The sequence below is a fragment of the Zootoca vivipara genome, chromosome 6 (genome assembly GCF_963506605.1).
Source record: "Zootoca vivipara chromosome 6, rZooViv1.1, whole genome shotgun sequence".
Lineage (NCBI taxonomy): Eukaryota > Metazoa > Chordata > Lepidosauria > Squamata > Lacertidae > Zootoca > Zootoca vivipara.
Genome location: NC_083281.1, coordinates 25,618,268 through 25,645,604, shown reverse-complemented (window position 1 = coordinate 25,645,604; position 27,337 = coordinate 25,618,268). Strand labels below are relative to the sequence as shown.

Below are 27,337 nucleotides of genomic sequence, written 5' to 3'. Positions count from 1 at the left end.
GTCCTGCTCTGCAGCCTTGGGAAATGCCTGGTATGGCCTAGCAGGAGGTTGGCCCAGCCTGCACAGGGTCTGGAGATACCACACGGACCAGACCCGCTTTCTCTTCCTCCTCCTGCACTGTAGATGTACTTCCAGAAGTGCCATGGCAAAAGGAAGGGGAGGGGTGGTGACGCATGAGGTCAATGTACGTTTTCCTTCCGTTATTTGTTCCTGCGCTCTGGTGTGAGCCAACTGACTTCCACCACAGCACAGAACCAAAAAAACAAAACAAAAACACCCATCTTTGGGTCCCATGCTCTGTTGCGGCCAGAGCACAGGAGCCTAAATAGGATGTCCAGGATTGGGCTTAGAAACCAGGGAGGCTTCTGTCAATCCAGGATGTCCCAGTAAAAAAACACTTGCATGAAATCTTGGAAACCTTGATTTTCTGTCAAGGGGTCAAGGTTTCAAGGCCCTTCAAAACATTTTAGGCCTTGCCGTGACCAGTGCAAGCAGAATAAAGTATGCATAATGAACAAAGCGCATGCAAAAAATGTTTAATTTGAATGATTCTCGTGAATCTTAACTTATTTTGTGCACAGCATTTTTTAGTGAGGGGCACACGCAAACCTGGGTAGGCTGAAAGCTGTGTTCTTTACAGGTTTGCACCTTCAAAAGGCTCTCTGCTTTGATCTGATCCAAGAAGTAAGGTTCTAGATCTCATGGTCATTGAGAAATATCTCAGTGCACTTCCCCACCTTCCCTCCCACTTTCACACATTGCACAGAGCTTGAATCAGAGAAGGAGCTGAAGCCCACAAACCCAAGTAAGCGGGTGTCACTCGGCTTGTTTGCACGGGTTATTTCAGATCACAGAAACTGGGCTACTCAGTTACAGAATCTGGGTTTTGATTTTTGACACGGAGCACGTGGGGAGGGAGGGGAGAGGCCTTTCGATGTGACCTTTATTGTCTCCTTGCAATTCATATGCAGATCCGGCTTGTTCCTTGTCACACAGAGGCCCCCTGAGGAGTCTATCTGGGAAAGTGAATGAGCTTCTGCTACAGGGCGGGCTGGAGGACGGCCAAATGTTTCCTGTAGAGGTTTCTGCACCCTTGTCTGTCTTGTCATGTTCCTTGAAGGTTTCCTGCTACACAGTACAGCTGCGAACCATTTCAAGGATACACTAGCACCTTGCTACGCTTCCCTGACAGGTTTAAGAGCAGTTTATACATTCGGCAGGATCCGGGTAGCATAGCTTCTCCCAGACGGTGCCACTTCGGGCTCCGTCTAGGTGGGTTCCGTCTAGGTGGGTTGTTGTCAGGTTTTCATTTGTTTGCTTGGCGCTATTTCCATGTCCCCCCAATGAGGAATGAAGCATCTGCCTGATGCAGGGGGTGGGAAACAGACTGTTTAGGAGAAAAATTATGTGCAGGTCATTTTTCCTGCACACAGTACTTCCCCCCCCCCTCTTTCATGCAGGAGTACCAAAACAAACATGCAGCAACACTTCTTCACTGGCTGAAGCAGCTCAACCCAGAAAACCTTTACCGCTTGAGTCTGCAGAACTGATAACATGAGAGCCTCAATCCACCAGTTTAGCATTTGTACTGGCAAAGGGGGCCTGGTAAAGAAATGACTTTGTCCTGGAAACGCTGCTTTCACACTTTCTGTGACATTGGCAGGGGTGGCTTGGATGAGGGGTAGCCAACTGGCAGCCCGCAGGCAGCATCCGGCCCATGGTTTTGTTTGGCGCCTGTGACCCTGCAGAAAGCCTTCTGGATAGAGGGCAGGAGGATGCAGGGGCAGAAATGCCTCTGCTTCCTCTTCCAGCTGGCTCCAACGAGGGCAGAAGGACTGCACCTCAGTACTAGAGCTTCTGCTTTGCATGCAGAAGGTCCCTGGCATCTCCAGGCAGGGCTGGAAGGAAGTCCTGTCTAAAATCCCAAAGTGGAAGGGAAGACAGTACAGTCAGAAGATGTGATGGCCACCAGCTTAGACGGGATTGAAAGAGGAGGTGCTAAAATGGGTATTTGTCATTATCGCTATTTGGAACCTCCAGGTCTCAGGCAGTTGGGTGCCACCGGATGCCAGTTGCTGAAGAGCAACTTTGAGCAAGGACTATTGCCTTCATGAGCTGCTCTTAAATTCATGGAGGACAAGGCTATCAATGGTTACTAGCCATGATGACTATGCTCCACCTCCATTGTCAGAAGCATCACAGAGTGCTGCTGTACTGACAGCCAGCTTGCCATTGGCTTTTGGTTGGCCATTGTCAGAACAGGCTGCTGGATTAGATGGGCCACTGGCATGATCGAGCAGGCTTGTCTTAGGTGAGTTTCCTGGAGACACTTGTTTGGCCACTGTGGGAAGCAGGATGCTTGATTAGACAGACCAGTGTTTCCCAAACTTGGGTCTGCAGCTGCTTTTGGACTACAACTCCCACCATCCCTGACCACTGGTCCTGCTAGCTAGGGATGATGGGAGTTGTAGTCCAAAGAAAGCTGGAGACCCAGGTTTGGGAAACACTGAGGTAGACCTTTGGTCTGACCCATAGGGACATACCGTAGGAAGCTGCCTTATACAGACCACAGCCCCATCTAACTCAATATTGCCTCCACTTATTGGCAGCTGCTCTCCATCAATTTTGGCAGGGGTCTCTCCCAGCCCTACCTGGAGATGCTGGGGATTGAGCTTTGGACCTTCTGAGTGCAAAGCAGATGCTCTACCACTTGCTGGATGGTAGGGGCTCCACCATCCAGGAAGATGCTTCTGCTTATGGAAAAGGCAAGTCAAAGTACTCCTACCCTCACTAGAGGGTACTGCCAACAGCAGTAGATCCATAGTTCTTTTCCACCTGCACTGTCTCCTCTCCCACCATGGGGCCATTGGACACCAATTGCCCTGCAGGGAACAACATGTTTATGCTCCGTTTTCATTTTAAGTGTGTGGTTCTTGGTGTATCCATTTGATGTCCATAAATGCTGCAAGCTGCATTAGAGGCCTGCAGTTGAAAAGCAGGATGTGAAACTGCTAAATAAATAGCCGCAAATAATCAACCGCAAACCTACCCCTAAGAAGCTGAGTGGCACAGATGGGGAACATGCGGACTACAGCTCCTATCTTCCCTTGGCCCTTGGCCATGCTGGCTGGGGCTAATGGGATTTTGAGTCCGACAACATCTCAGATCTAAACTGTTGGCAGTGTTGGCATGGTTGGCAGTGTGGGCAGCCACTATAGGTGCCCATGGAAGCATAGATGTAGAAGACCATTATGGCAATCACGGCCTGGTGATCTACATCCGTTCGAATTTGACATATGCCATAGTTGCTGGCTACACTAACCCCTTTGCCAACAGCAAACTGAAAGTACCAGCCAGGATTGGGAAAATATTCTAAACTCATGCAAGAACAGCAGGAATAGGGAGGGTGCTTGTGGTTGCTGACTTTCAGCTATCTGGTCCTGAGGTCACCAAGGATGCCCAAACAGGAACTTCATCGGATTTGGTAGCACAGGGAATTCATTGAAACTCTGCCTTCAGCACGTTCACCCTGAGCTGGTCCCAATTCCAAACTCTGCTGTTTCAGCAGAAAGTGTTACTGGAATCTGCTTGGTCACTTGGGGTGGTATACAATGCTAGTGCTACTCAAAGAAATCCTACTAAAGTCAATGGACATGACTAACTCAGATCCATTAATTTCAATGAGTCTACTTGGAGTAGAAGATAATTTGAGATGACCCATCAGTGGAAACCAAGGACTGGCCTAGATAGAGCTTTGGTTTGATTCAGCAAGGCGGCTCTTAACGTTGGAACAAATGTGGATTAATAATGGTTCAATTAAAAGACACACACAAAGAAATTCATTGTTCGGCATCGTCAACATGTTCCGGAACATGGAGCAGTTTGAGGAAGTAATGGAATTTTACTGGGAGCTTAGGTAAAAGTTTCTTTGAAATCCAAAATCCAGCTTTTGTTGCAGCCTCACAACCAAATCATTTCTAGCTGTAACTATAACAACACCAGCAAGAATGTTGTGGCGGGGATCCAGAGATGTACTTCAGGCATGCCTGAGGGCTCGGGTACATCCAGTGGGATTTTCCCCCTCCTTTGAAAAGCAGTCCCCACTCCCCGTCAGTACCATTTCACAAATTGATTTGGGATTCCCTTGCCATGTGGCAAATCTCCAAATCTCTCTTGGGTGTGCCAAACTAGTTGCACAAGTTCTTTGGAATCTTTGGGGCTGTTCTCCATTAGTGCTGATAATCGAGAATCTACATCAGCATTGCAAATGATGTCCAGGCCAGTGCCCACCCACTTGCATTATTAATAAAGGACGCTCCCAACAATAATAGCAAAGGCAGCCTCTGATTTCAATCAATGCCTTCAATGACAACTGAGAGTTGTTTTACCAAAGCTGTGTACACAGTATACATTTAAAGCACACACACACACACACACACACACACACACACACATTGAAAAAGAATAATGGGAACAATGGTTTAAGGCTGCTGGAAAGGTGGACTTGTGAGAGCTGAACTACAGTTCCCATGATTCTTTTTTTGGGGGGGGTGTTTTAAATGTGCTTTAAACAATATACACAGCCTGAGTCTTAACTGTTAAAGCCCTCTCTCTGCTAAGGAAATCTTAAATCAATTAACTGTGAGTTTTAGTTGATTGATCAACTGATTAAATCTGCATACATTTGCATATGAATACAACACAGGGGGAGGGGCACTCTTTCTTTGTTTTTAGATTATGCATGCCTGTGTCATCTCAGAGAAGACACTCCCTCCTGTGTCAGAAGATAGGAGGTAGACCTCACTAAGAAGGAACAATCCAACCATGGATTTAAGAATCGCCCGCTCAATCATCCTAAATGACTATTGAGGCCCAGAATCCTCTTTCCACAGTGGCCCATTAGATGCCATCTGGGAGACCCCTCACCAGGGTGTGAAATCTCCTAGGACATAGTAAGCAGTTGCATGCTGCCTCTGATTCTGCACCCAATCGCCATGATTAGTAGTTATTGATAGCCTTATTTACAATGAAGCTGCCTGATTCCCATTTAAAAATACTTACGTAAACTAGTGGAATTGAGTACTTACATTTACTTTTCCATAAAATAAAATAAACTGTCCCCCTTTAAGTTGGGGTTCCTTTTTAATTGATCAGAAAGCTTTTAAAAAATCCAACTGAATAATCAATGCTGTGCATATATACTTGGAAATAACTCCTACTGCAGCAGTGGGGGACGCGAGTCCCTCCAAAAGTTACTAGACTCCAACTCTCATCAGCCACAGTCAATGTAGCCAATGGGCAGGGATGAGGGACCTGTGGCCCAGAAACATCTAGAGGCCCACAGGTTCCCCGGTCCTGCCCTACTGTGAGGGTAGCCAATGGGTCTCAAACCCTCAGGGAGTTAGGGACTTCCCCTGCATGCGACGACAGGCTCTGGTGGACTGAGCGAATGAGACTAATAGTGGGTCCAATGGTCAAGAAGGCAGTTACTGCATGTGCTATAGAGGGAAGTAAGGGACAGATGGGACTTGTCAACCTGGGAAGGCAGCCCATCTAGGAGAAGGGAAACACTGGTGCTAAAGCTCTGCTGCCTTGAGGCAATAGTCATTTGTGAAAATGCCTTTGGGAAGAAATCCCAAGGAAAAATCTGCACCCGTGGGACATCCGCAGGAGAAGAAAAGGCTAAGGAGTAAACCCTACACAAACCCAGATTGGAGTCCCTAAGACGGTTGGATGTCGCCTTGTACTCCTCCTCCTCCTGGCAACTCCTGCAGCCAAGCTGGTGCCAAACATATTGCTCTGCTTTCCTTTGGACCCATCGGTGAGGTCAAGAGGGTCTTGTCATCTGAGCAGGACAGGACCAGCACACAGGCTTGTACCCCAGTGAGGTCACTTCAGTGCTGCCAACGCAGTAAAACAATGCAGGAGGCAGCAGTTATGAGTTACCAGCCTCTGCAGCCACGGCAGGCGCTGTGATTCTCCAGCAGCTTGACTTCACCCCCAGAGGCACACTCGGTTGCCTCTGGAGTCAGACAGATGCCAACGACAAGCTAGTAAGGAGAAATTCCTCCCTGGTTAAGGACAAATTCCTGCTGTGCTTCCACAGTTGGAGGCAGTAATGTTTCTGTGCTAGAAAACATGGGGGGGGGCAATGCTCTTGTGCTTGAGGGTTTTCCCTCAGTCATGTGTCTGGCCAATGTGCAAACAGGATGCTGAACTAGATGAGCCATTGGTCTGATCCAGCAGGACATCTTTTATGTTTTTAGGTTCTCAATTGCGCTTAGCATTGCACCCTAAATATTGCAGCCCTACAGGGTGGACGGCTAGCCATGCATAGATTTGTGTGCATGCAACTATCATGTGCCCGGGGTGGGGTGGGGGGAGACGCACAAAATGGCTGGAGAAATCTGGGTTTTTCTGACACTTCTTGCTCTCATTTCTAAGACAGCAAGTTTTCTTTTTAAAAAAAACTTCCAAGATGTGCTTGAAAGAGTGTGGGCAATACCTGCTGAAATCTCAGGTGCCAGAGAGGTGAGTGAAAACGGTTTCTCAGTGGTCGTGGAAGGGAAGCAAAATTCCTGAATAGCAAAATGTCCTTCCCTGTAATGAGTCAAACCAGAATAAATGATGGAACATTTTAAGTAAAGACCACAAAATTAATTATGCAATAGAAGAGAAATCAGGCAACATTGCTCAATTTGCATAATTTAGACAAGCCCCAGAATTCAGTTTCTCTTTGTGCAAAGTTTGTATACCTGGGTGCAGGACTATATTTTACTAATTATATGGGGCAGGTTTAATTCTTTAAAATTTATTTTGGAGCACTCACAACCCTTGTTAGGGCTATGTAGTTCTGAGGAGAGAGAAGTTATCTTTACTTTCTCCTGCAATGTCCTTTCCCCCAAGGAACTGAGAAGTGCGACCCTTAGCTGACTTTTTACATCAGTTAGTGGTCTAGGATCCCTCTCTCAGAATTAAGTCCTACTACTTGGTGGATTTTGAGGCAAACGTCACACAAAGGATGACCAATTTTGGCATTTGTGCAGCCAGAATTAGACTGAAATTTGCAGAAGTAAATCCGATTAATTGCAAGGAGGAACATTTGTTCCACTCGATGATCCAAATTGCGCCGACGGACGTATAAACCTGTCTGCTGCTTTTTATCCCAGCCATGAGTTTGTCTCCCTGCCTACCTGTTTCTTTTTTTAACCGTTTCTTTGCAGCAGGATATTGCGATGGCCCAAAGCCAGCTACCGTAATACAGAAATAAAAGAAAATATGCACTTTGCACAAGTCTACAGACTGCACCCACAGTTGCAGGACCAAGTTGGCACTCCTGCCTGGGACCTGCAGTTGTTAAGGGTGCTGGGGAACCACTGCTCTGTGAGGGCTCCCCTAACAACCCTTAGCACCCTTTATACACACTACAATTCCCAGGATTCTTCACGGAAAGCCATGACTCTTTAAAGTAGTATGCTGCTGCTTTAAAGGTACAGTGTAGATGCAAAGTTAGCCATCATCACATAAGCCAGGAGCGGAAAACCCTTTTCCACCCGAGGGCCACATTTCTTATTGGGCAGCTTTCTGAAGGCTGGCCAATAGGTGACAGTCCAAGCATGCAAAAGTCAGAGGTTTCTCTCTCCATTCAGGCAATAGGTGTTATTACAGTTTGATACATTTCAGCCAAGCAAAGTATTATTATTATTATTATTATTATTATTATTATTATTATTATTATTAAATACTGCCTTTCATCCAAGGATCACAGGCTGGTTCACAAATACAGTGGTACCTCGGGTTACAAACGCTTCGGGTTACAGACTCCGCTAACTCAGAAGTACCGTAGTACCTCGGGTTAAGAACTTTACCTCAGGATGAGAACAGAAATTGTGCAGCGGCAGCACAGCGGCAGTGGGAGGCCCCGTTAGCAAAAGTGGTACCTCAGGCTAAGAACAGTTTCAGGTTAAGAACGCACCTCTGGAACAAATTAAGTTCGTAACCAGAGGTACCACTGTACTGGAAGAAGAGGCAGGGCTAGCCTGGAGAATGTCCCAAGTGCCAGGAAAAGAAGCCTGAAAGAGATACATTTGGTCCCTGAACCTGAGATCACCATCCTTGATGTACTAAGAACATAACTGTTCGCTGATGATCAGCTCCTGGCACAAAATCTGGACATCACCAGAGCCTGCAGCTAGCCAATCAGCAAACAACACCTTTGCCTGGTGCTGACTAAGGCTGACACATGCAGCAGAATGAGATGGTGCAATCCCAAGGTAAGGAGCAGTGAGTGGACCGTGCCACTTCAAACCAAAGGTTGAGGCTCCAGTTTTGAATGCTTCTGCAAGGGAGAGGGAGGGAACAATCTCCCCATAACTCAAGATCTTTACCCACTCCCCCTTTTATTTTATTATTTTATTTTACAAAGGGAAATATTTTAAAAATTGTGAGACACACACACACACACACACACACACACACACACACACACACCACAATTCTGGAAGTCAGGCACATCCAATGAAGCTGAATGTTAGAATATGCAGGATGGACAAAGGAATGCATTTCTTCAAGTAGAGCAAAACTATGGAACTCACTGCTGCAAGAGGTAGCGATAGCCACCAACCTAGCATCACAGAATCATAGAATCGTAGAGTTGGAAGGGACCCCAATCTCAACTAAAGCATGGCAGATGGCTTAAAAGCCTCCAAGGAAGGAGAGTCCACAACCTACTGAGAGGGACCATTCCCCGAATGGCTTTTAGATAGCAAGATCAGGCTACCAATGGTTACTAGCCATGTTGGCTATATTCTACCTTCACTGTCGGACGGTGTCGGAGGCAACAGCCAGTTGCTGGCCAGCTCCTGCTTGTGGGCTCCCCATTGGCCACCATGAGATCAGGGTGTTGGACTAGATGGGCCTTTGGTCTGGGACACAGTAGGGTTCTTTCTGATGGATGCCATGATAGCACATGCACTCAGGTAAATCATGTCAACCTCACTACTAGGCACAGGTTTTCCAGGTGCCACTTCCACCGAAGCTAACTCGGAGAAATCACAACCGACTATTCTGCCATTGACAAAGTTGAGAGTGCCAACCATATCTAACCTATAGCAAGGCCAATGGTGTGGCATCTCTGCCATGTACTCAACAATCAGGATCAAAGCAATCTTCAGTGTCTGACCACTCGGTATGTACAGTATGGTTTAGTGCCACTGTTGTGGAAACTCTGCAAGTAGCTGGCAGCCCGTGCCATCAAAACCGACAGGTACAAATTGGACATTAACAGATTTAGACTGGAAATCAGAAGGCAGTTAATATTAAGAGGTGTAAAATTATGGGGCAGTCTCCCCGGAATGGCGATTTGAGCGGAAAGACCCTTGTGATCACAGAGAAGTTGGATAAATTTAGAGGGGATCAACTGGCAATTACTTTTCTCAAGCTTCATGGGAGTCAGAAAGGTTTTGTTTTGGCCCAGCTTCTCCTTTGCATGCAGAAGGCTGGCTCTGCCATTAGGCAGTATGAGGCACCCACCTCAGGCGGTTTGATCTTGAATGTCATGAAAGGGCAGCAAATTGCTGGTTACTGCATTTCCATTGCCAGAGCACTGGAGAGATGCTTATTCTATGCCTTAGGTGACAAAATAACCCAGTTGGCCTTGTATAGCATGCACCTTGACTTGGGGCAATGGTGCATTTGCAACGAGGCAGCACATGGTCTTGGGCCAGGCAGCTGAGATGCAGCCAACAAAATGCCACTCTGGATAGATCTGTAGATGTGGGGAAGTGCTGTGGCTCAGTGGCAGAGCACATGCTTTGCTTGCAGAAGCTCCCAGGTTCAATCCTCGGCATCTCTGTGTGGCACTGGAAGAGACTCATGGAGAAACCATGGAGAGCTGCTGCCAGTTGGTGCTGACAGCACTGAGCTATATGGATCAATGGTTTAACTCAGTGCTTTCCCCCCAAGAAAAATAGGTGCCTCAACTCACCACAAAGTTGTTACAATAAGTCACCAGGTGACTCTGAGAACCCTGAACAGATGCCAGTTTGCCAGCAACTGCGTTCACCACCCATGGAGGTGTTTAAAACTATGGCAAGCTTTCTTCCTAGCTAGTTTTAGGGGTCGCCCCTGGTTCTGGTGCAAGTGAAATAAATGTGCTTCCATCTCCCTCATTCTCTTAGATTCAGGCAGATGGCTAGGGCAGCTTGGAAGGGCCCTCAAGCAAAAATACGCACATGGAATGGTAGAGGCCTGCCTGGAAAGCTTAAAGCCTGTGTTCCTCTGCTTTTGCCTTTCCTTGGTCACCTAAGGTAGACCTACCAGGTATGTTTAGCCTGTGTAAGAGACAACTGAGGAGCAGCACAGTAGCATCCTTCCAACAAGGCTGGTTTGCTTTTGCACTCCCAAGGCAGGCAAGAAAAGACCAAACTGACTTAAGCTGCAGGAGGGCAGATAGCAGCTGAACATTAGCAGAAACTTATTGATGGTACGATCTCTTTGATAAAGGAACCAATTACCTAGGGCAGTGGATGAGCTCTCCCTCACTGGAAGTCTTCAGGCAGAAGCTGGGCAGCCATCTGTTTAGGGTGGTCTAGCTCTGGATTCATAAGAACACAAGAAGAACCTGCTGGATCAGGCCCATGGCCCATCTAGTCCAGCATCCTCTTCCCACGGTGGCCAACCAGATGCTTATGGTAAACCTGCAATCAGGACCTGAACACGAGAACGTTCTCCCCTCCTGTGGCTTCCAGCAACTGGTATTCAGAAGCATTATTTCTTCCACGAATCCTCTTTTAAAGCCACCCAGTTCCTCTTAACTGAGCAACTCTATGATTCTTGGACCTATTAGCAAGTTCAGCGACTGCACACACAGCATACTTTTAAAGCACGTGACTTGCCCAAGAATCCCAGGAACCATAGTTTGTTCCGGGTGCTGGGAATTGTAGCTGTATGAGAAGGTACAGTTCCCAGCAATCTTTGCAGGAAGCCATGTGAATGTATGGTGTGTGATAGTGTATGTCTCCATGCCAAGTGCTGGAGACAAGCCAGAATTGTGTTGTGGTTAGAGCATAAGACTAGGGCCTGGGAGACCAGAGTTCAAATCCCCACTCCACCATGTTGCTCACTTGCTGACCTTGGGTGAGTCACAGTCTTTCAGCCTAACTTACCTCACAGAGTTCCAAAAGGCATTTGACTGGCTAGTGTGGGAAACAGGATGCTAGGCTACATGGGGCTTCGGTCTTGCCCAGGGGTGTGCACAGATATGCTTTTTCTTATTTCCTGAACTTTTGGAGAAGATGCAAACCTGACCTTTTCGACAAATTCACGGAGGTTGGGCTATTGACAGACTATTAGCCACAGCAGCTGAATGGAACCTTCAGGTCCAGTGATAGCCTACCTCTGAGTACCAGGTAGCTTTCATGTCTTGCTCATTAGCTTTTAGACAAGTCAGACTAATGGTCCATCTAGGCCAGTATTGTGCACACTCACTGGCAGCAGCTTTCCTGAGTTTCCCCAGCACAGCTTGGAGATGCCTCCAGGGATTGAGCCAGGGAACTTCTATACTCAAAGCAGAGGCACTGAGTTGCAGCCCCTCCAACCCCACAAAAAAAGAAGAAGAATTAGAAGCTGGAATGTATGCAGAGGAGGGCAACCAAGATGATCAAGGGTCTGGAAACCAAGCTTCATGAGGAACGGTTGAGGGAGTTGGGCATGTTTGGCCTGGAAAAGGAGACTGACAAGAGATATGATAACCATCTTCAAGTATCTCATGGGCTGTAACATGGAGCATGCTTGTTTTCTCCTGCTCTGGAGGTTGGGGCCCAAACCAACGGCTTCAGGTTGCAAGAAAGGAGATCTGACTAAACATCAGAAAGAACTTTCTGACATTAAGAGCTTTTCGACAGTGGAGGTGGCGAGCTCTCCTTCCATGAAGATTTTTAAGCAGAGCTTGGATGGCCACCTGTCATGGATGCTTCAGTTGAAATTCCTGCATTGCGGGGGGTTGGACTAGATGGCTCTCGGGGTCCCTTCCAACTGTCTATAAAATCACAGCGTTCCTATAATCAAAGCCAGTAGGCACATGGTCAGTAACAGCCAGTGCAAGTAGCACAAACTCAGACAACCTCATCCTGACACTCCCAGCCATACAACAGAAATACCTCTGCAGCCTTCCACGCCACTGCCAATACTGCTGAACAAAGTAATCCCAATCATATCAGCGGGGAGTAGATGTCAATCATGCATGCAAATAAGCAGAAATTTCAAGGAGTTGTACTTTATGTGTCCTGAGCCTGACGTTACATGCCTCAGATTAACGTTCGAAGTGGGAGAAGCAGACAAGCTCCCTGCGCGGGGACAACTGAACCATTTCCCCACCATTGGCAGCAGGGCAGGATGGGGGTGTTGGCAGGGGGGTCCACAAGCCACCACACCTTAAAGCCAATCAGCCTGATTTACACTTTCACTTCCCAGTCTGATACACAGATTGGCGTGGAGTTGCTCTTTGGCTTTCACACTTCCGCATTTTGTGAGACGGTTCTCATCTAAAATAAAACCCCTCACATGCACATAAGCATGTGCATTAGATGCATATTTTAGTTCCAAATCTGGGAGGGGGGATTGCTTATTTTAGAATGAAACATATACAGAAACATGCAGACATACATCTTTTTAGAATGGAATGTGTGCAAAATATGTATTTTACCTTTGAAGGTGCACAAAAATGCCTTTTCCTGCAAGGTTTTTTTTTTTAAGAAAACATTATTGCAGAATGATGTTGAAACTGGGCAGAAAAGATTTAGAATCTGGCATGGATCAGGAATTCAAGTGATAGGGCCACACTTTGCTTGCATGAGATGCTTGCAGTTCAGTCTTATATTTTCAGTTATAGGAACTCATAGGAACACAGGTCCCATACCACGGCCATCTGTTTGCCCATCTAGCCCAATATTGTCCACTCTGACCACCAGCAGCCCTCTAGGATCTTGGGTAGAAGTGGGCTTCCACAATGCCACAATACCTGATCCTCTTAAGTGGAAATGTCGAAGAATTTTACCCCATTCAAAGCATCTGTTCTACCATTAAGCTACGGTCTTGCTCACCTAAATTGTAAAGGGTTTTAGGTACAGTAGATGGGTTTGGGGAGGAGGGGGACAGCTCCTGGAACCTCAAGTGTCCTCTGCGGTCACAGCAAGTAGTCCTGTTGGGCTGGATGGGCCCACTGAACTGCCTTCCATCATCCTGCCCCCATCACATAGATCCCAATCCTACCAGCCACGCTGGCGCAAACCCCAGATACCCGAACCTCTGAGCTTCATCAGGCTCTGCCAATGAAACTGCTCATTCTGATGATGCCACCACTGTGTGGCACCAACCAACAGTGGCTGGCTGGAAATGAATATCACCCCGGCAGCCAGTGAGAACGCTGCTCTCAAAATAGGCCAGAATCAGAGCACCTGCTGTCCACAGACCCGACCCATGGTTTGAGCATGGGCACTACTTTTTAAGGCAGGCAGGCAGGCAGGCAGACAGGCAGAGACAGAGAGTGTGTTGAACTTATGGAAAAGGCCTTTCCGTAAAAGGCTGATCCAACTACTTATTCAGAGCCCACAGAAAGGTAGCCGGGTTAGTTTGCTGTAGCAAAAATAACAGAAGAGGCCTTCAGCACCAGAATATGAACAAACTCATTATTGGGTACATAGGCAGTGGTCCACAGAAGGTCATGAAGCTACAGATTTGATGGTCTCTAAGGTAGTTTGGGACTCTGGGTTGTTCATGCTGACCAGATGTCTTCCAATTCCACCAGCTGAACAATACCCACACCAGAACCTCATTGCCAACAAGGGGATGCAGATGTCATGATAACCCAAATGACCCTTGTGATTTGATTTGATTTTACTACCATTAATACTAGTGTTTCCTGTCACACCAACCTCTGCAAATTGGGGGGGGGGTGAGGAAGTTCTTCTCCTTCCCTCCCCACTTTCCTCTTTCTTTCTCATAAGGTTTGAAGGCTCAGGAGTACTCAGTTAAATTCTTTGGCAGTACATTCAGGAGAGATGAGAGAGAAGTAACATATAATTAATTTATGGCATTCACGACCACAGGATATGATGATGATGTCCGCTAGCTTTAGATGGATTAGGCAAATTCATGAAAGATAGATCTGTTGATGGCGGATACCCAGGACAGCTTCCCAGGATAGAATGTGGGACCTCCTCTTTCAGGGATTGTGTGTCTCTGCATGCCAGGTACAGGGGAAATCTGGGAGATGGCTTTCCTGTCATGACTGGAAACACTGGAGTAGGTAGACCTTTGGGCAGACCCATCAGGGTTTTCACAATCCCATTTTAAATGATAAAGCCATCCACAATGTTCCAAAGCACTAGCTTGGCATTAACCTGACCTGCAGTGCCACAGCTCCAAGCAACCACTCATACAACTCCTCACCTAACCACCCCATGGTCAGTGCCAGCAACCGCACCAAAATGCCAATGTTGGCACCTGCGCTGAGATCAGGACCATTGGTCAAGCCGTTGCAATGATGCCTGTCCACCTTACCACCACCACCCAATGACAAGATTAGGTCTCCACACAAGGCCAGGATCGGTGGCATCAAATTCTCACCAGGTGATGGAGCGATGGGCTTTGGAAGGGCGGCAAAGGGAGACAGCAGGCCAAGGATGAGAACCAAGCATCGAAACCCAAGCAGACAGATCCTCTGCATGTTTACTTGGAAAGGAGTCCCCCTGAGTTCAATGGGACCCATTCCCAAGTAAGTGCTGTACATAGTGTTGCAGTCTCACTGTCCCAAAGTGAGCACCATGGCATGGTCTCTCTCTCTCTCTCTCTCTCTGCATCTCTTACCTTCCACAGCGTCCATCCCAACATCTATCCTCTGGGTTCATCTATGCCTCTATAAATATTCTGGTCATCATCAGCATCACCATCACCTATCATCATCACTTCTCTTCCTTTCCCCAATCCCATCTCCCTCTCCCTCCCTCTCTCACACACGCATTACACAAGTCCCCCTTTTGCTCTTTGTTTATTCCCACACAAATGTATCCATCTGGTGATTAGCATCCATACAAGCCGTTCATTCATAGACCAGGGTGTCTCCATCCCTCTCCATCTCTCTCCTGTATGGTCATCTCTCCAACATATTAGGAACACACAAATCCCCTCCTGTTTCTCCCCAGATCTGCACCCTGCGCCCAGGAACCCCTCTCTTCCCTCCACCCGCCAGAACCCTTTGCAGATCTTTAGGCGGCTTGCTCCCTCTCTGCCCACAACTACCCCGTGGCAAACAAGTCGTGCAAAGAGGCAAGCGGCGCACTTAATTAACGACCGGCATCTCCGACGTTAGCTATCCGTGGCAGGAAATGTACAGTAAGCATCCAGATACGCAGACCGAACGGTCCGGCGGAGAGAGTGAGCCGGATGTTGGAAAGGAGGTGCCAAAATTGTGCATTCACAAAGCACACATGCAGTTGTTGTGACACCTCATTGGGAGGGGTGGGGGTGGCGAGAGAGAACTGGGTTTCCGTGGCATGCATCTGCGACCAAGAACGACGTATCCCTAAGGGGCCGCACGGATATTTGCAACGCGGTTGGGGGTGGGGAACCCCACGCTTATACTTGGGACAACTCCAAGGTACCTCGGCGAAATGCGCCGCCCCCCCCAAAAAAAGACCCCAATCGTGCGCACAGCCACACACATCTGTGGCGCTCGGTTGGTCTGCAGACCCAGGGACAGAGCACAGCGCAACTGTGCTACAGAGACGCTCCCAGCGCATCGGTGCAACTGCGCTACCGCCGTGGCACGCCACACAGCCGTGTCTCCCCGTGGCGCGCACACAGGTACGCATTGGGTATTCCGTCCGCGCACTCCTGCTCTCCCAGCCCAGCCCCCCGCAAACCACCACCAGCACCACCACGCACACCCCGCCACCGCCACCCCGCGCAGCCGGAATGCAGCACCTTGATAGAGGAACAGCATCCCCATCCTGTAGAGGAGCGTGACCAGGAGTGCGCAGTGCATGTCTCTGGCTGGTCCTGGGTGCCGGCTGGGGGGCGATGCTGCAGCAGCTGCCGGAGGAGGAGGAGGAGGCAGAAGAGGAGGAGGAGAGCGAGACACAGGCAGCGATGGAGAGAGATACAGGCTGGCTCTCGCATTCAACCCACCGCCAGCCTTGCTGCATCTCATGAGAGGGGGGGTGTATTGTGGAGGGAAGAGAGGAGGGAGGAGGAGGAGGAGGAGGGGAGAGAGAGGGAGCTACTGAAGGGGGTGAGAATTCTGACAGACAGCTGGGCAGAGATGAGGGACGCGCCTGGCAGGGCCAATCCGGAGTCCGGGTGGCTGGGAAAGGGGCCGGGCATGCAAATTAGGAGGGAGGGGGGCCGCCAATGGGAGGGAGGGAAAGGAGGCTGGTGGGACGGGCCGAGGAAGGTGGGGGGGGCTGATTTATGAGGGGCTCTTTGTTACTGCAGCAATGCTGGGGATGAGGAGAGTGGGGAGGAAAGAGAGCAACCCCCCCCCCCCGCACACAGAGCCAGGGAAACCCAGAGAGATCCCGGCTAGGCTGTCAAGCCCCCTCTTCCCTCCCTCACCCAGCCCCCTTCCTCCGGCTTCCCCCATAGAGGAGCATCTTCTGTGGGTACCTCCTGGGGATGGAACGGAGGAAGGGAATTAACTCTTGTAGCCCATTTCTCAGCTCTCTCACGACTGTCTCTAGTTAACCCCCCCCCCCAAGTCTTTCCACCACTTCCTCCGCCCCACGGCTTGCCTCAAAGCTGTCCTCAGCACTTTCCAAGCGCGACAACCTCTTGGCCCTGCAGGCTTCCCCTTCCTGAGTCCCTGCAGTCCTGGATCACCTTCAGCTAAGTTAGCCAACCCCATAGATCCAAGATGTTTTCCTCATCTTTTTGCACCTTACCTAGACTCTGTGCTAGAAAGGCAGTGATATGTAGTGGTTAGCGCACTGGACAGGGGTGACCCGGGCAATATTGGCCCCTGTCCCTCTTTCCTTTGCTCCTTCCTCTGATGCCCTCTTGTGTCTCCGCCCCCCAAAGGCTTGCACAGCTGTTTGTTGCAGCAGCCCTGGCTAAAAGCTCCCCAGGTGAATGGTGCCTCTGGGGCAGGACGGGGTGCTTCCCAGGCCCCGTGGGGCAGTGTGAGGAGGCATCTCTCTTTGGGGTGGGGGGGGCAGCTCAAAGACCAGGGGCAGCAGCTGTGGCTGCCCAGAGGACTCTCAAGGAGAGGGGAGAGGAGAGGAGGCTGAGGGAACACTCCACAAGGGAGGGTGTTCCAAAAATGGTGAGAGGGTGCTGGCTCTGCAAGCAAGGGGTGACATAACTGGGCTCCTGAGTCCCACAGGGATGTCACAGAAAGAATGTAGTTGGTCAATGGAGTCGTGGACTCAAAAAGGTTGAAAACCTTTGACTTAGACTAAGGGCTGCTTACCTTAGGCCCCCCAGGTGTCATTGGCATAGCTGTCAAGTTCTCCCTTTTTTAAGGGAAATTCCCTTATGCTGAATAGGTTTCCTTGCGAGAAAAGGGAAGACTTGACAGCTATGGTCATTGGATGACAGCTGCCATCAGCCCTGTCCATACGAACATAGGACTTAGTCAAGAAACAGTGTTTTGAATGCATTATAAACATGCAACACCAGATGACATCAGAGAGCAAAAAAAAAAATCTAAGTGATTTCCCATAGCGTTCCCCCCCCCTTTGTTTAATTTAACGTTTTAATTTCTGACTTATTTATAGTGGGGGGTTTCCCCCTGTGTGTAGATCCACCCATAGAATTTTTGCCTGGCATGGAGAAAGTGGATCAAAATAAGTTTTCCTTCCCATCTCATAATTCTAGAACTCACAGACATCCAATGAAGATGAATGTTGGAAGTTTTGGGGCAGACAAAAGAAGACACCTCTTCATTCAGCATATTATTAAACTATGGAACTCGATTTCGCAGGAGGCAGGGATGGCTTTAAAAGAGGATTGGACAAATTCATGGATGATAAGGCCTTCAGTGGCCACTAGCCAGGATTACCAGCTACAATGGCTGTGGTCTCTCTCCAGGGTCAGACCCAGCAATGCTTCTGAACACCAGTAGCTGGAAACTGCAGAAGAGAGATCTCTTGTGCACAGGTCTTGTTTGAAGGCTCCCCACAAGCTTCTGGCTGGCCAGTGTGAGAACAGGATCCTGGACTAGATGAGACCTTGGCCTGATCCAGCAGGCTCTTCTTGTGTTCTTATTGGCCATGCTGCCTGGGGCTCATGGGAACTATAGTCCAGGTATGACTGGAGAGTCACAAGTTTCTCACCCCACAGTCTTAGAGGAAGATTGTGGCAGAAATGTGAAGAGGAAATGAACACAGGGTGCATTCACATCACCCCCTTAGAGGACAGTGAAGTTATTTCCAGTTCATGCCACAACTCTGCCCCACCCACAGTAGTTCACATCAGCACGGCTTCATTACTGTCGAATTCATTTCTGTTTGTGCACTCACTAGTGGGTGTTGGCAAGGCGAGGTTGCCTTTGCCCTGTGCAAAGATGTTCACACTTTGGTTAGAGGTGAATTGGGGGCAGCTTAAGGACTCCAGTCAGTGTGAAGCCAGTTTGAGAAACAAGCGAGGCATCAAGCAGTAATGTAGTGCAGGACGCATATGCATTTTGGATAACATCCTGTGAATGAGGATTAAAAAGCCAGCACTGAAGAACACAGTAAACAGAAGTGTGAACAGAGCCACAGGTGTTTTTTTGGGGGGGGGGGCTTTAAGGCAGCAAGATGTGGAAAAGGGGAGTCTCCACAAGTGTAACATGCTCTGGGTGCCAAAGACCAGGAAGCAGCGTTGGCAGTTGCCAAGGCTGGGCTAGGTGGAGAGACAGTCAGACTCATAGCTGCCAAGTTATCCCCTTTTTTAAGGGATTTTCCCTTATGCTGAATAGGCTTTCTCGCGAGAAAAGGGAAAACTTGGCAGCTATGGTCAGACTCCCAGTTGCTTATGTATTGCCCACTGGAGAAGCTTGCGGGTGGGGATTTTAACCAGGAAAACGGTGCAGCAGGGAAAGGGTTAATTTCACTGACTTTAGGTCAGGTTGTCCCCCCCCCCTTCTGCAATGTAATAATTCCTGTTCCTGCTTCCATTATGGTTTTAAGTGCTATTTTAATACTCTGAAAACATGTTTTCTAGAATGTATGTACACTGCCCCACTTCTGCAGTGTAATAATTTGTCGTTGTTTTCATTGTCTTTTTAAGATGCCATTTTAATGATATGTCAACATGTTTGTAAACAGTGATGTGTAGCCATAGAATATATGTATCCCACCCTAGAACTTTTTCTCTTCTTCCCTTCCCCTTATTCCCCCCCTCTCCCTGACTTCTATGTCAGGTCTTTTAGACAAGGGCTGGGGAACTTTTTTGGAGGGGGGGAGAGGCAGGGACATAGATCCTTATCCCTCTTCACCCCTACTAGTCACCCACCTTTAAATCATAACATGTCACAATGGCATCAGGTAACTGATAGTTGGCAGTCTTGCCCACCTGTCAAAGCTGGCCCATGGAGGTGAGTGGGGTCTTCCACAGGGATCATCCCAGAAAAGCAGCGCCCAGCAGGATTGAACCCTCCACTCAACCAGCTGTTGAGTTGGGTGTGCAATCCTGGGGGCCTCGGGGAACACGCTGGCAAAGCAGACCCTAGCAGGATTGAATCCTGCCCATCCATTGGCATCATGCAGTGGCATCAGCTGATGGGCAGGTGGGTGTGGTTTGGAGGGAAACAGCTCTGCGGGTCAACTTGGACCCCCTGGCAGGCCAGGATTGGGACCCGTGTTTTAGATGATAAATATTCAGGGATTCTCTCTCTCTCTCTCTCTCTCTCTCTCTCTCTCTCTCTCTCTCTCTCTCTCTCTCTCTCCAAAAGAGGAGCTATGATAGCCATATTCAAATATCTCAAGGGCTGTCACATGGAAGAGGGAACAAGTTTGTTTTCTCCTCCTCTGGAGGGTAGGACTCAAACCAATGGCTTCAAGTTGCAAGAAAGGAGATTAAACATCAGGAAAAACTTTTTTGACAGTAAGAGCTGTTTGACAGTGGAATTGAGCAGGAGTGCGAACTTGGACCAGTGACTGTGGGTGCCATGCAGTGTGCATGGCCCTGGCACTGAAATTTGTGAGTGCCCAGTCTCTTCATTGGGAATCTTGTGGGTGCTGGGGCACCCAGGGCCACAGGGAATTGGCACCTATGCTTAGGAGGTTGTGGACTCTCCTTCCTTGGAGGCCTTAAAGCAGAGGTTGGGTGGCCATCTGCCATGGATGCTTCAGTTGACATTCCTGCATTGCAGGGGGTTGGACTAGATAACTCCTGGGGATCCTTTCAGCTCCACAATTATATGATTCTATTCTATTCTCTCTCTCTCTCTCTCTCTCTCTCTCTCTCTCTCTCTCACACACACACACACACACACACACACACACACACACACAGAGAGAGAGAGAGAGAGAGAGAGGGAGATCCTTTGGGCTCCTTTTGGGGAAGGTTGAGATACAAATTTATTAAATCACCACCCTCTTCTTCTCCAATATGGGTATAATAACACTGAAGGGCATACAACATCATTCAAATGCATAAACACATAAGCATGGTCCTCTCCCAAATGGAAACCCCAACTGTGGGGTTGCAATCCTGGAAGCAAGGAATAACACACAAACTCTTGGGGAAATCTTTCCTGTGCTCCACTGCTGCCTCCCAAAGCAGGGATGTGGAAATTGTGGCCCTCCAGGTGTCATTGGGCGCCAGCTCCCATCAGACCCAGGCAGCATCACCAATGCTCAGGGATGATGGGAGTTGTAGTTTAGCAGCACCCAGAGGGCCACAGGTTAGCCACCCTTGGTGCAAACAACAACAACAACAACAACAACAACAACAACAACAACAACAACATATTTATTTATTTATTTATTTATTTCCCAGCCACTCTGGGCGGCTTCCAACAGAAGAATTAAAATACAATAATTTATTAAACATTAAAAGCTTCCCTAAACAGGGCGATCTCTGCCCCTGAGCAACCACCTAGGCTGTCAGAGAGGCAATGGAAACAGGCCAGGGGAGGAGGGAACACGAGCCCAGAGGCACAAACAAAGATTATTTGAGATTGCTACCTTAAAATAGAGGGAGCGGGGAACCCTCCACTCCCTGTCTTTAGATTTCTGCTGCCCAGAAATTTACCAGGTGAAGCTTTCCCTCCTCTGCCCCCTTCCAGACTGGTAAACGCTTTGCCCTGCTGAACTTGCATGTGCCTGTCTGCTGCGAAAGCCACAAGTGCAGGCTCACAATCCAAACTGGGGCAGAGTCAAGTCTATTCCCCCATATACAACCCTCCCCCCTCCTCCTTAAGGACGAGAGGCAGCCTTGACCTCCCAGTTCAACGCTGCAGGCCACTGGAGACAGGGTCAGCAGTGCTTGTAATGAGGGCGCCCCCTAGTGGGCCGGAGACTCTCGGTACAATATCACCGTTCCAGAAATGCTGATGTTGGTGAGCTAGTGATGGATGCTAATTACCAGGGGTTTAATTGCTCCTCTTTACACCATTAGCTACGAACCACTCAGCTTCTGGGATAGGGAGAGGATCATTAATATGAGCGATTCCCAGGGAGCTGGGTTGGAAAGAGTGTGGCGGGGAGAGCTCCCCCCCCTCTCATCTTTACGCTTCATTCAGTCCATCTATCTACAGTGTTCACGATGCCCATTTTGTGCTTCCTGTTCTTTTAGCGGCACTGCCAACTCCCCCCCCCCACACACTAGGGAAGCGCAGTGGTTAGAGCATTGGACTAGGACATGGGAAACCAGGGTTCAAATCCCCATTCAGACACATGAATGGGTGTGACGTTGGGCCACTCATTGCCTCTCAGCATAACTTACCTCACAGGGTTGTTGTTTAGATTAAATGAGGAGGGGAATGAGCTCCTTGGAGATAAAGGTGGAATAGAAATGCAACAAAGAAATATAAATCAATCTTAGCAGCTATGGGAGAGGAGGAATGCTTCACTTGCTAAAGTCCTGGTGGATGGGGTCAGACAGGGGAGGCCTCAGTTTGAATCCCCCACTCAGCCATGAGGCTCACTGTGTGGCTTTGTGCTAGTAATAGCCTTTCTCCCCAACCCACCTCACAGGGTTGTGTGAAGATAAAGTGGGAAGAGAATCAGTACACATTACTTTAGTTCTTTGGAAGAAAGTGGCAGGGGTGCAAAATGAATGGGTGGGTTTCTGCCTGTGGTACAGTAGTGGCACAGGAGCCCTGGCAGAAAATCAGTTGGCAACCAGGCTTCACCTGAACTCAGAAGTTAATCTGAGCCCAGGGATCAGGAAGTTTAGTCTTGGAAAGGGAACATTTCGCCTAGGAGATCCTTCCGTCTCAGAATCCTCCACATTTCTCATTGACATATTAGATCTGCACGACATTATTGTTATAAGGCATGCAATGCGAATCTAGGCATGCTTACCCAGTCATTATTCTCATCAAGTTTAATTATTTAGAGCGTTTGTACCCGGCTCTTCTGCCAAAACGGCTCCCGGAGCGGCTTACATACAGTCAATATAAAGACCATCTTTGTCCAAAGACTTGCAATCTTAAAATAAATCCAGCACACAAGGGGAAAGGGAAGAGGAAAATCAAAACTCAGGCACCAATTTAGAGAAAGGCACATGAAAATGCTGATGAATTTTCATAGAGACTTTTAAAAAATTGATTCAGAAATATGAAGAACTGAATTTAAGAAGGGAAATGTGAAGCCCTGAAAGCAAAACTACACCAATGCATATGGAAGGCATTTGATGCACACCTAAGACACGACATTTCCCTCCAAAGATTCTTGGGAATTGTAGTAGTTGTTGTCGTCGTCCCCGTCATGGAGCTACATATCCCATCACCTTTAACAAACTACAGCAGCTGGTTGCAAAGTTGCCAATCCTAGGAGCATCGCTCGACAGCTGCAGAATCGAGTGAGGACGCAGTATCAAGGGATGACTCGGTGCATGTGTAAAAGACATCACAGATCAAGCATCACAGCTAGAATTTTCATCCTACTCGGTGTCACCTCAAAGGCATTGCTTCTCACTCAAGCCGGCTCACACATTCAGCTATCAACTGTCAAGAGCTGGCTGGATGTAATACTTATGTTCAGCTACCCACATCCTTTTCTACCAAAAGCCCTCCTGTCCCAAGGCCCTATTTGAGTTCTTCTTTTAGCCAAGTCTGAGCTTTCTCCTCCTCCTCCTCCCTCCCTCACCTTCCCTTTGAGCATTCCTTTAAAAGGAACATAAGAATCACCTGCTGGATGAAGCCAATGGCTCCTTTGGTCTAGTATCCTCTTCTCCAAGGTGCCTTTGGGAAACCAGGGAGCAGAACGTGAGCCCCAGAGCCCTCTCCCCTCTCGTGGTTTCCAGCAATTGGAATTGGGAAGCCACAACTATGGAGGTCGAGCCAAGCCATCGTTGCCACCAATTGCCCTCTTCTCCATGAATTTGTCTAATTATCTTTTAAAGCCACCCAAGCTGGTGGCCAACTCTGCCTCCTGGGGAAGCAAGTTCCATAATTTGACTTTGTGCTGCACGAAGGAGAACTTTCATTTAGCTTTCCTGCAGATGTTACTGGCCCAGAGATGGAAAGAAGATAAAGTCCCTAGCAGAGAAGAATGGCAGATAGAGTTAATGGACTATGCTAAAATGACCGGAAGAGTCAGAAATCAGGAAGATTTTAATAAGGAATGGGAAGAATTTAAACCTTATCTTAAAGACCATTGTAATTAGTAGGATTGGAATATCACTTGTAGTTTAAGGTTGAATTCTGGACACAATGGAATAGGCAAAGGATTTGAAGTACTGTATCATAAAAGATGCAGGAGGAAATGATTAATAATAGGACCCACAAAGGGGAGGATGGAAGTCCAGGAGATTCCGAAGAATCTTGTTTTTATTATTTATGTTTGATATATCTCTGTAAAAAATTAATTTGAAAAACCAAATAATAAATGTGTAAAACACAAAACAAAAATATAGATTCAAAATGTTTGGAAAACCAGCATGGGAATTCCTAATCCTTCAAACCTTTTTTTTTTCTAAATGGAAGCAGAGAGTTGCACCCATCTCTAATAAAAATGTAATCAATAAACCATTTAGCTGTGTCCTGAGTTTTCCAGTGTTCAGCTTCATGGGATGTCCACAGGTTTTAGCACTGAGACAGTTCCCATTGCACTGCTTGTCAGTGTCACATGATTGCCCCCACCCCAAAACAGATAATGTAGCTCAGTTAGTTCAAGAATGGTGCTGATGATGCCAAGGTCTCAGGTTAGATCCCCATATGGGACAGCTGCATATTCCTGCCATGCAGGGGGTTGGACCAGAGCCAAGTGTGTTTCCCCTTTATTAATTATTCTCATTATTGATAAGTATTATTATTATTAGCCTTGTTTTTTAGTCTTCTACAGCAACTTGCCTGAGGTAAGATATAGAGGTAATAATGTTTCCCCCACTCCTGGCTTGGAGAGGTGGTGGAAAAAACCACTCATGCTCAGTAGTAGAGCATGAGATTCTCAATCTCAGGTTCATGTGTTTCAGCCCCAAGGGCAAATGATTCCTTCTTTGCAGGGGGCTGGACTGGATGACCCTGGTGGTCCCTTCCAACTCTACAATTCTATGATTCTATATGTTTCTTCGGGTGCTGTTAAAGGCATAGGAGCAAGGTTAGTATAAAAAGTAGCAACCCTAGGGACAGATCAGCCATTGGTAAACTAACTAAAATTGGGGGGGGGACAGTGTGGTGTAGTGGTTAGGCTAGAGAGCCTAGGGCTAGAGTAGGACCTGGGAGACTCAGTTCAATTCCACACTCAACTGTGAAGCTGTAATCACTATCTTCCTAGCCTATCACAAAGGGTTGTTGTATGGATAAACCCTGTTTTGGAGGGGAGCCATGTATGCTGCCCTAAGCTTTGAAAGATGGGATAAAAATGGGAAGAGTTAAATAATCAATAAGCCCTGGGCATGACTACTCAGGAACCCTGTTTTGCCATTCTGCCCAGCCCTGATAGCAGGAGAGGGTGGTGACATGTTTGACTATTTAGGACATGGCACATAAACTGTGGAACATCCTTCTCCAGGAGGAAGTGGTGGCCACCAGTGGTTTCAAAAGAGGACTTACCCTTATTGCAAATATAACCGGCTTTATCATTTCTACTTGTGAATGTAACATCCCATGCCAGACTTGATTTCCTTTCCTTTAGGGGCTAGGCATATGTAAATCTGACATCAGGAATCACAAAACAGAGAAACCAGTAGGAGAACACTTCAGTCTCCCAGGACATTCTATACAAGATCTCAAAGTAGCTGTCTTATTACAAAAGAATTTCAGAAATAGACTGGAAAGAGAAGTTGCTGAATTGCAACTTAAAACCGAACTTTAAACCATGGAGAGACCCAGGGCCGGCTCTAGGTAGACCCCCGGTGCCGCAGGGCACCACGGCGCCGACCCGCCAGGAGGGCGCCGCGAGCTGCGCCCGCCCGGTCCGCTGGTTTGACAACTGCGCTGTGCCTGCCCGCCCGCCGCGGCGCCATGCAGCACCCGCCCACCGTGCTGGGAAATGGGGCGGGGGGGCGCCGGAGGCATCCGTCGCTCCATGGCGCCAGGGGCGCTTAAGACGGCCCTGGAGAGACCTGGTCTGAATAGAGACATTGGATTCTTATCTCATTATGTACATGATAAAGCTATTTTTAGCCATCTCACTGCTTGCTTTTTCCTGTAAGACCTATTGCAGTCATTAACAGTCATCAACAGGTTTACCACACCTATCAGCCAAACACCCATTCCCACCACCCTTCTGAGTAATACCCCTCCCCACCATCTCACTATATATAAGGGTCTGGTGACTTCTGCTTCAATGTATCTAAAGAAGTGTGCATGCACACGAAAGCTCATACCAATGACAAAGTTAGTTGGTCTCTAAGGTGCTACTGGAAGGAATTTCTTTATTTGGTTTAGACACACTTAACATTTGCCCCACTCTTTCCAGGCAGAGGGTTGCACTTAAATGTTCCATGTCTGAGTGTGCATTATTTTAGGGGACCTTGGGTGCCTCAGCACCCACAAAAAATGTTGTGGGTGCTTGGCACCACCCATACCACAGGGCCAACACAACTTCCAAGGTCTCTCGAGACCAGGGACAGCATCTCTGAGGCCTTGTATGGCCTCAGAGATGCTTTCTGAGGTCTCATGAGGTCTCGGAACCTGACTTCTGGTGCCACTGGAAGTCAGGTTCCAAGGCCGGGGGAGACGTGTGATGTCATGATGTCACACCACATGTGATGTCACATGCACTGGACACCCATAACCTGGGACCTGAGTTGGCTCCCCTGCCCCTGACCTTTCCCTGCAAAAATCCACTCTTTAGTACTTAGTAGGAGCAAACGTCACTTCGAGTAAGTGTGGATAAGCCCTTAGTTTTTACGTGTTTGTCTCATTATAAAATTCAAGAAGAATACTGGAGAGAGAGAGAGAGAGAGAGAGAGAGAGAGAGAGAGAGAGAGAGAGAGAGAGAGAGAGAGAGAGAGAGAGAGAGAGGACTGGCTAAATTCATGGAGGCTGCCAAAGACTACCACCTACAATGCCTGTGTCCTACCTCCACGGCTGGAGTGATGCTTCTGAATGTCAGTTGCAGGAAAACACTGGAGGGTGTAGAGCTCTTGTGCTCTGGTCCTCCTTGAGGGTTACCCACAGGCAGTGTCGTCCCCCTCAAGAAAAATAGGTGCTGGAACGCAACACGAAATTGTTACAGTAAATTACCAGGCATCTCGGGGCAGCCCTGAACAGATGCGTGTTTGACAGCAGCTGCATTCACCGCCTGTGGAGCTGCTAAAAACCACAGCAAGCTGTCTCCCTAGCTTGTTTGGTGCAGGTCAAATAAATGCGCCCCCGCCTCTGTTAAACCACAGAGCCTAGGGCTTGCCGATCAGAAGGTTGGCAGTTCGAATCCCTGCGACGGGGTGAGCTCCCATTGCTCGGTCCCTGCTCCTGCCAACCTAGCAGTTCGAAAGCACGTCAAAGTGCAAGTAGATAAATCGGTACCGCTGTGGTGGGAAGGTAAACAGCGTTTCCGTGCACTGCTCTGGTTCACCAGAAGTGGCTTTGTCATGCTGGCCACATGACCTGGAAGCTGTATGCCCGGCTCCCTCGGCCAATAAAGCGAGATGAGCGCCGCAAGCCCAGAGTTGGTCACGACTGGACCTAATGGTCAGGGGTCCCTTTACCTTTACCCTTTTAAAATGTGGCTCTTTTCTGGGA

General features: G+C 48.3%; 1 protein-coding gene across 2 annotated transcripts in view; it reads right to left on the bottom strand.

Annotated features, from left to right (window-relative positions):
• IGLON5 (IgLON family member 5) overlaps window positions 1-16,161 on the bottom strand; it is a 132,339-nt gene extending 116,178 nt beyond the window's left edge. For both annotated transcript variants that reach the window (XM_060275669.1, XM_035120981.2), the window contains exon 1: window positions 15,982-16,161. In XM_060275669.1, coding sequence (XP_060131652.1) covers window positions 15,982-16,042 — 61 coding nt within the window. In that variant the 5' untranslated portion in view covers window positions 16,043-16,161. The remainder of the gene's footprint in view (window positions 1-15,981) is intronic.
• Between the last annotated feature and the right edge of the window lie 11,176 nt (window positions 16,162-27,337).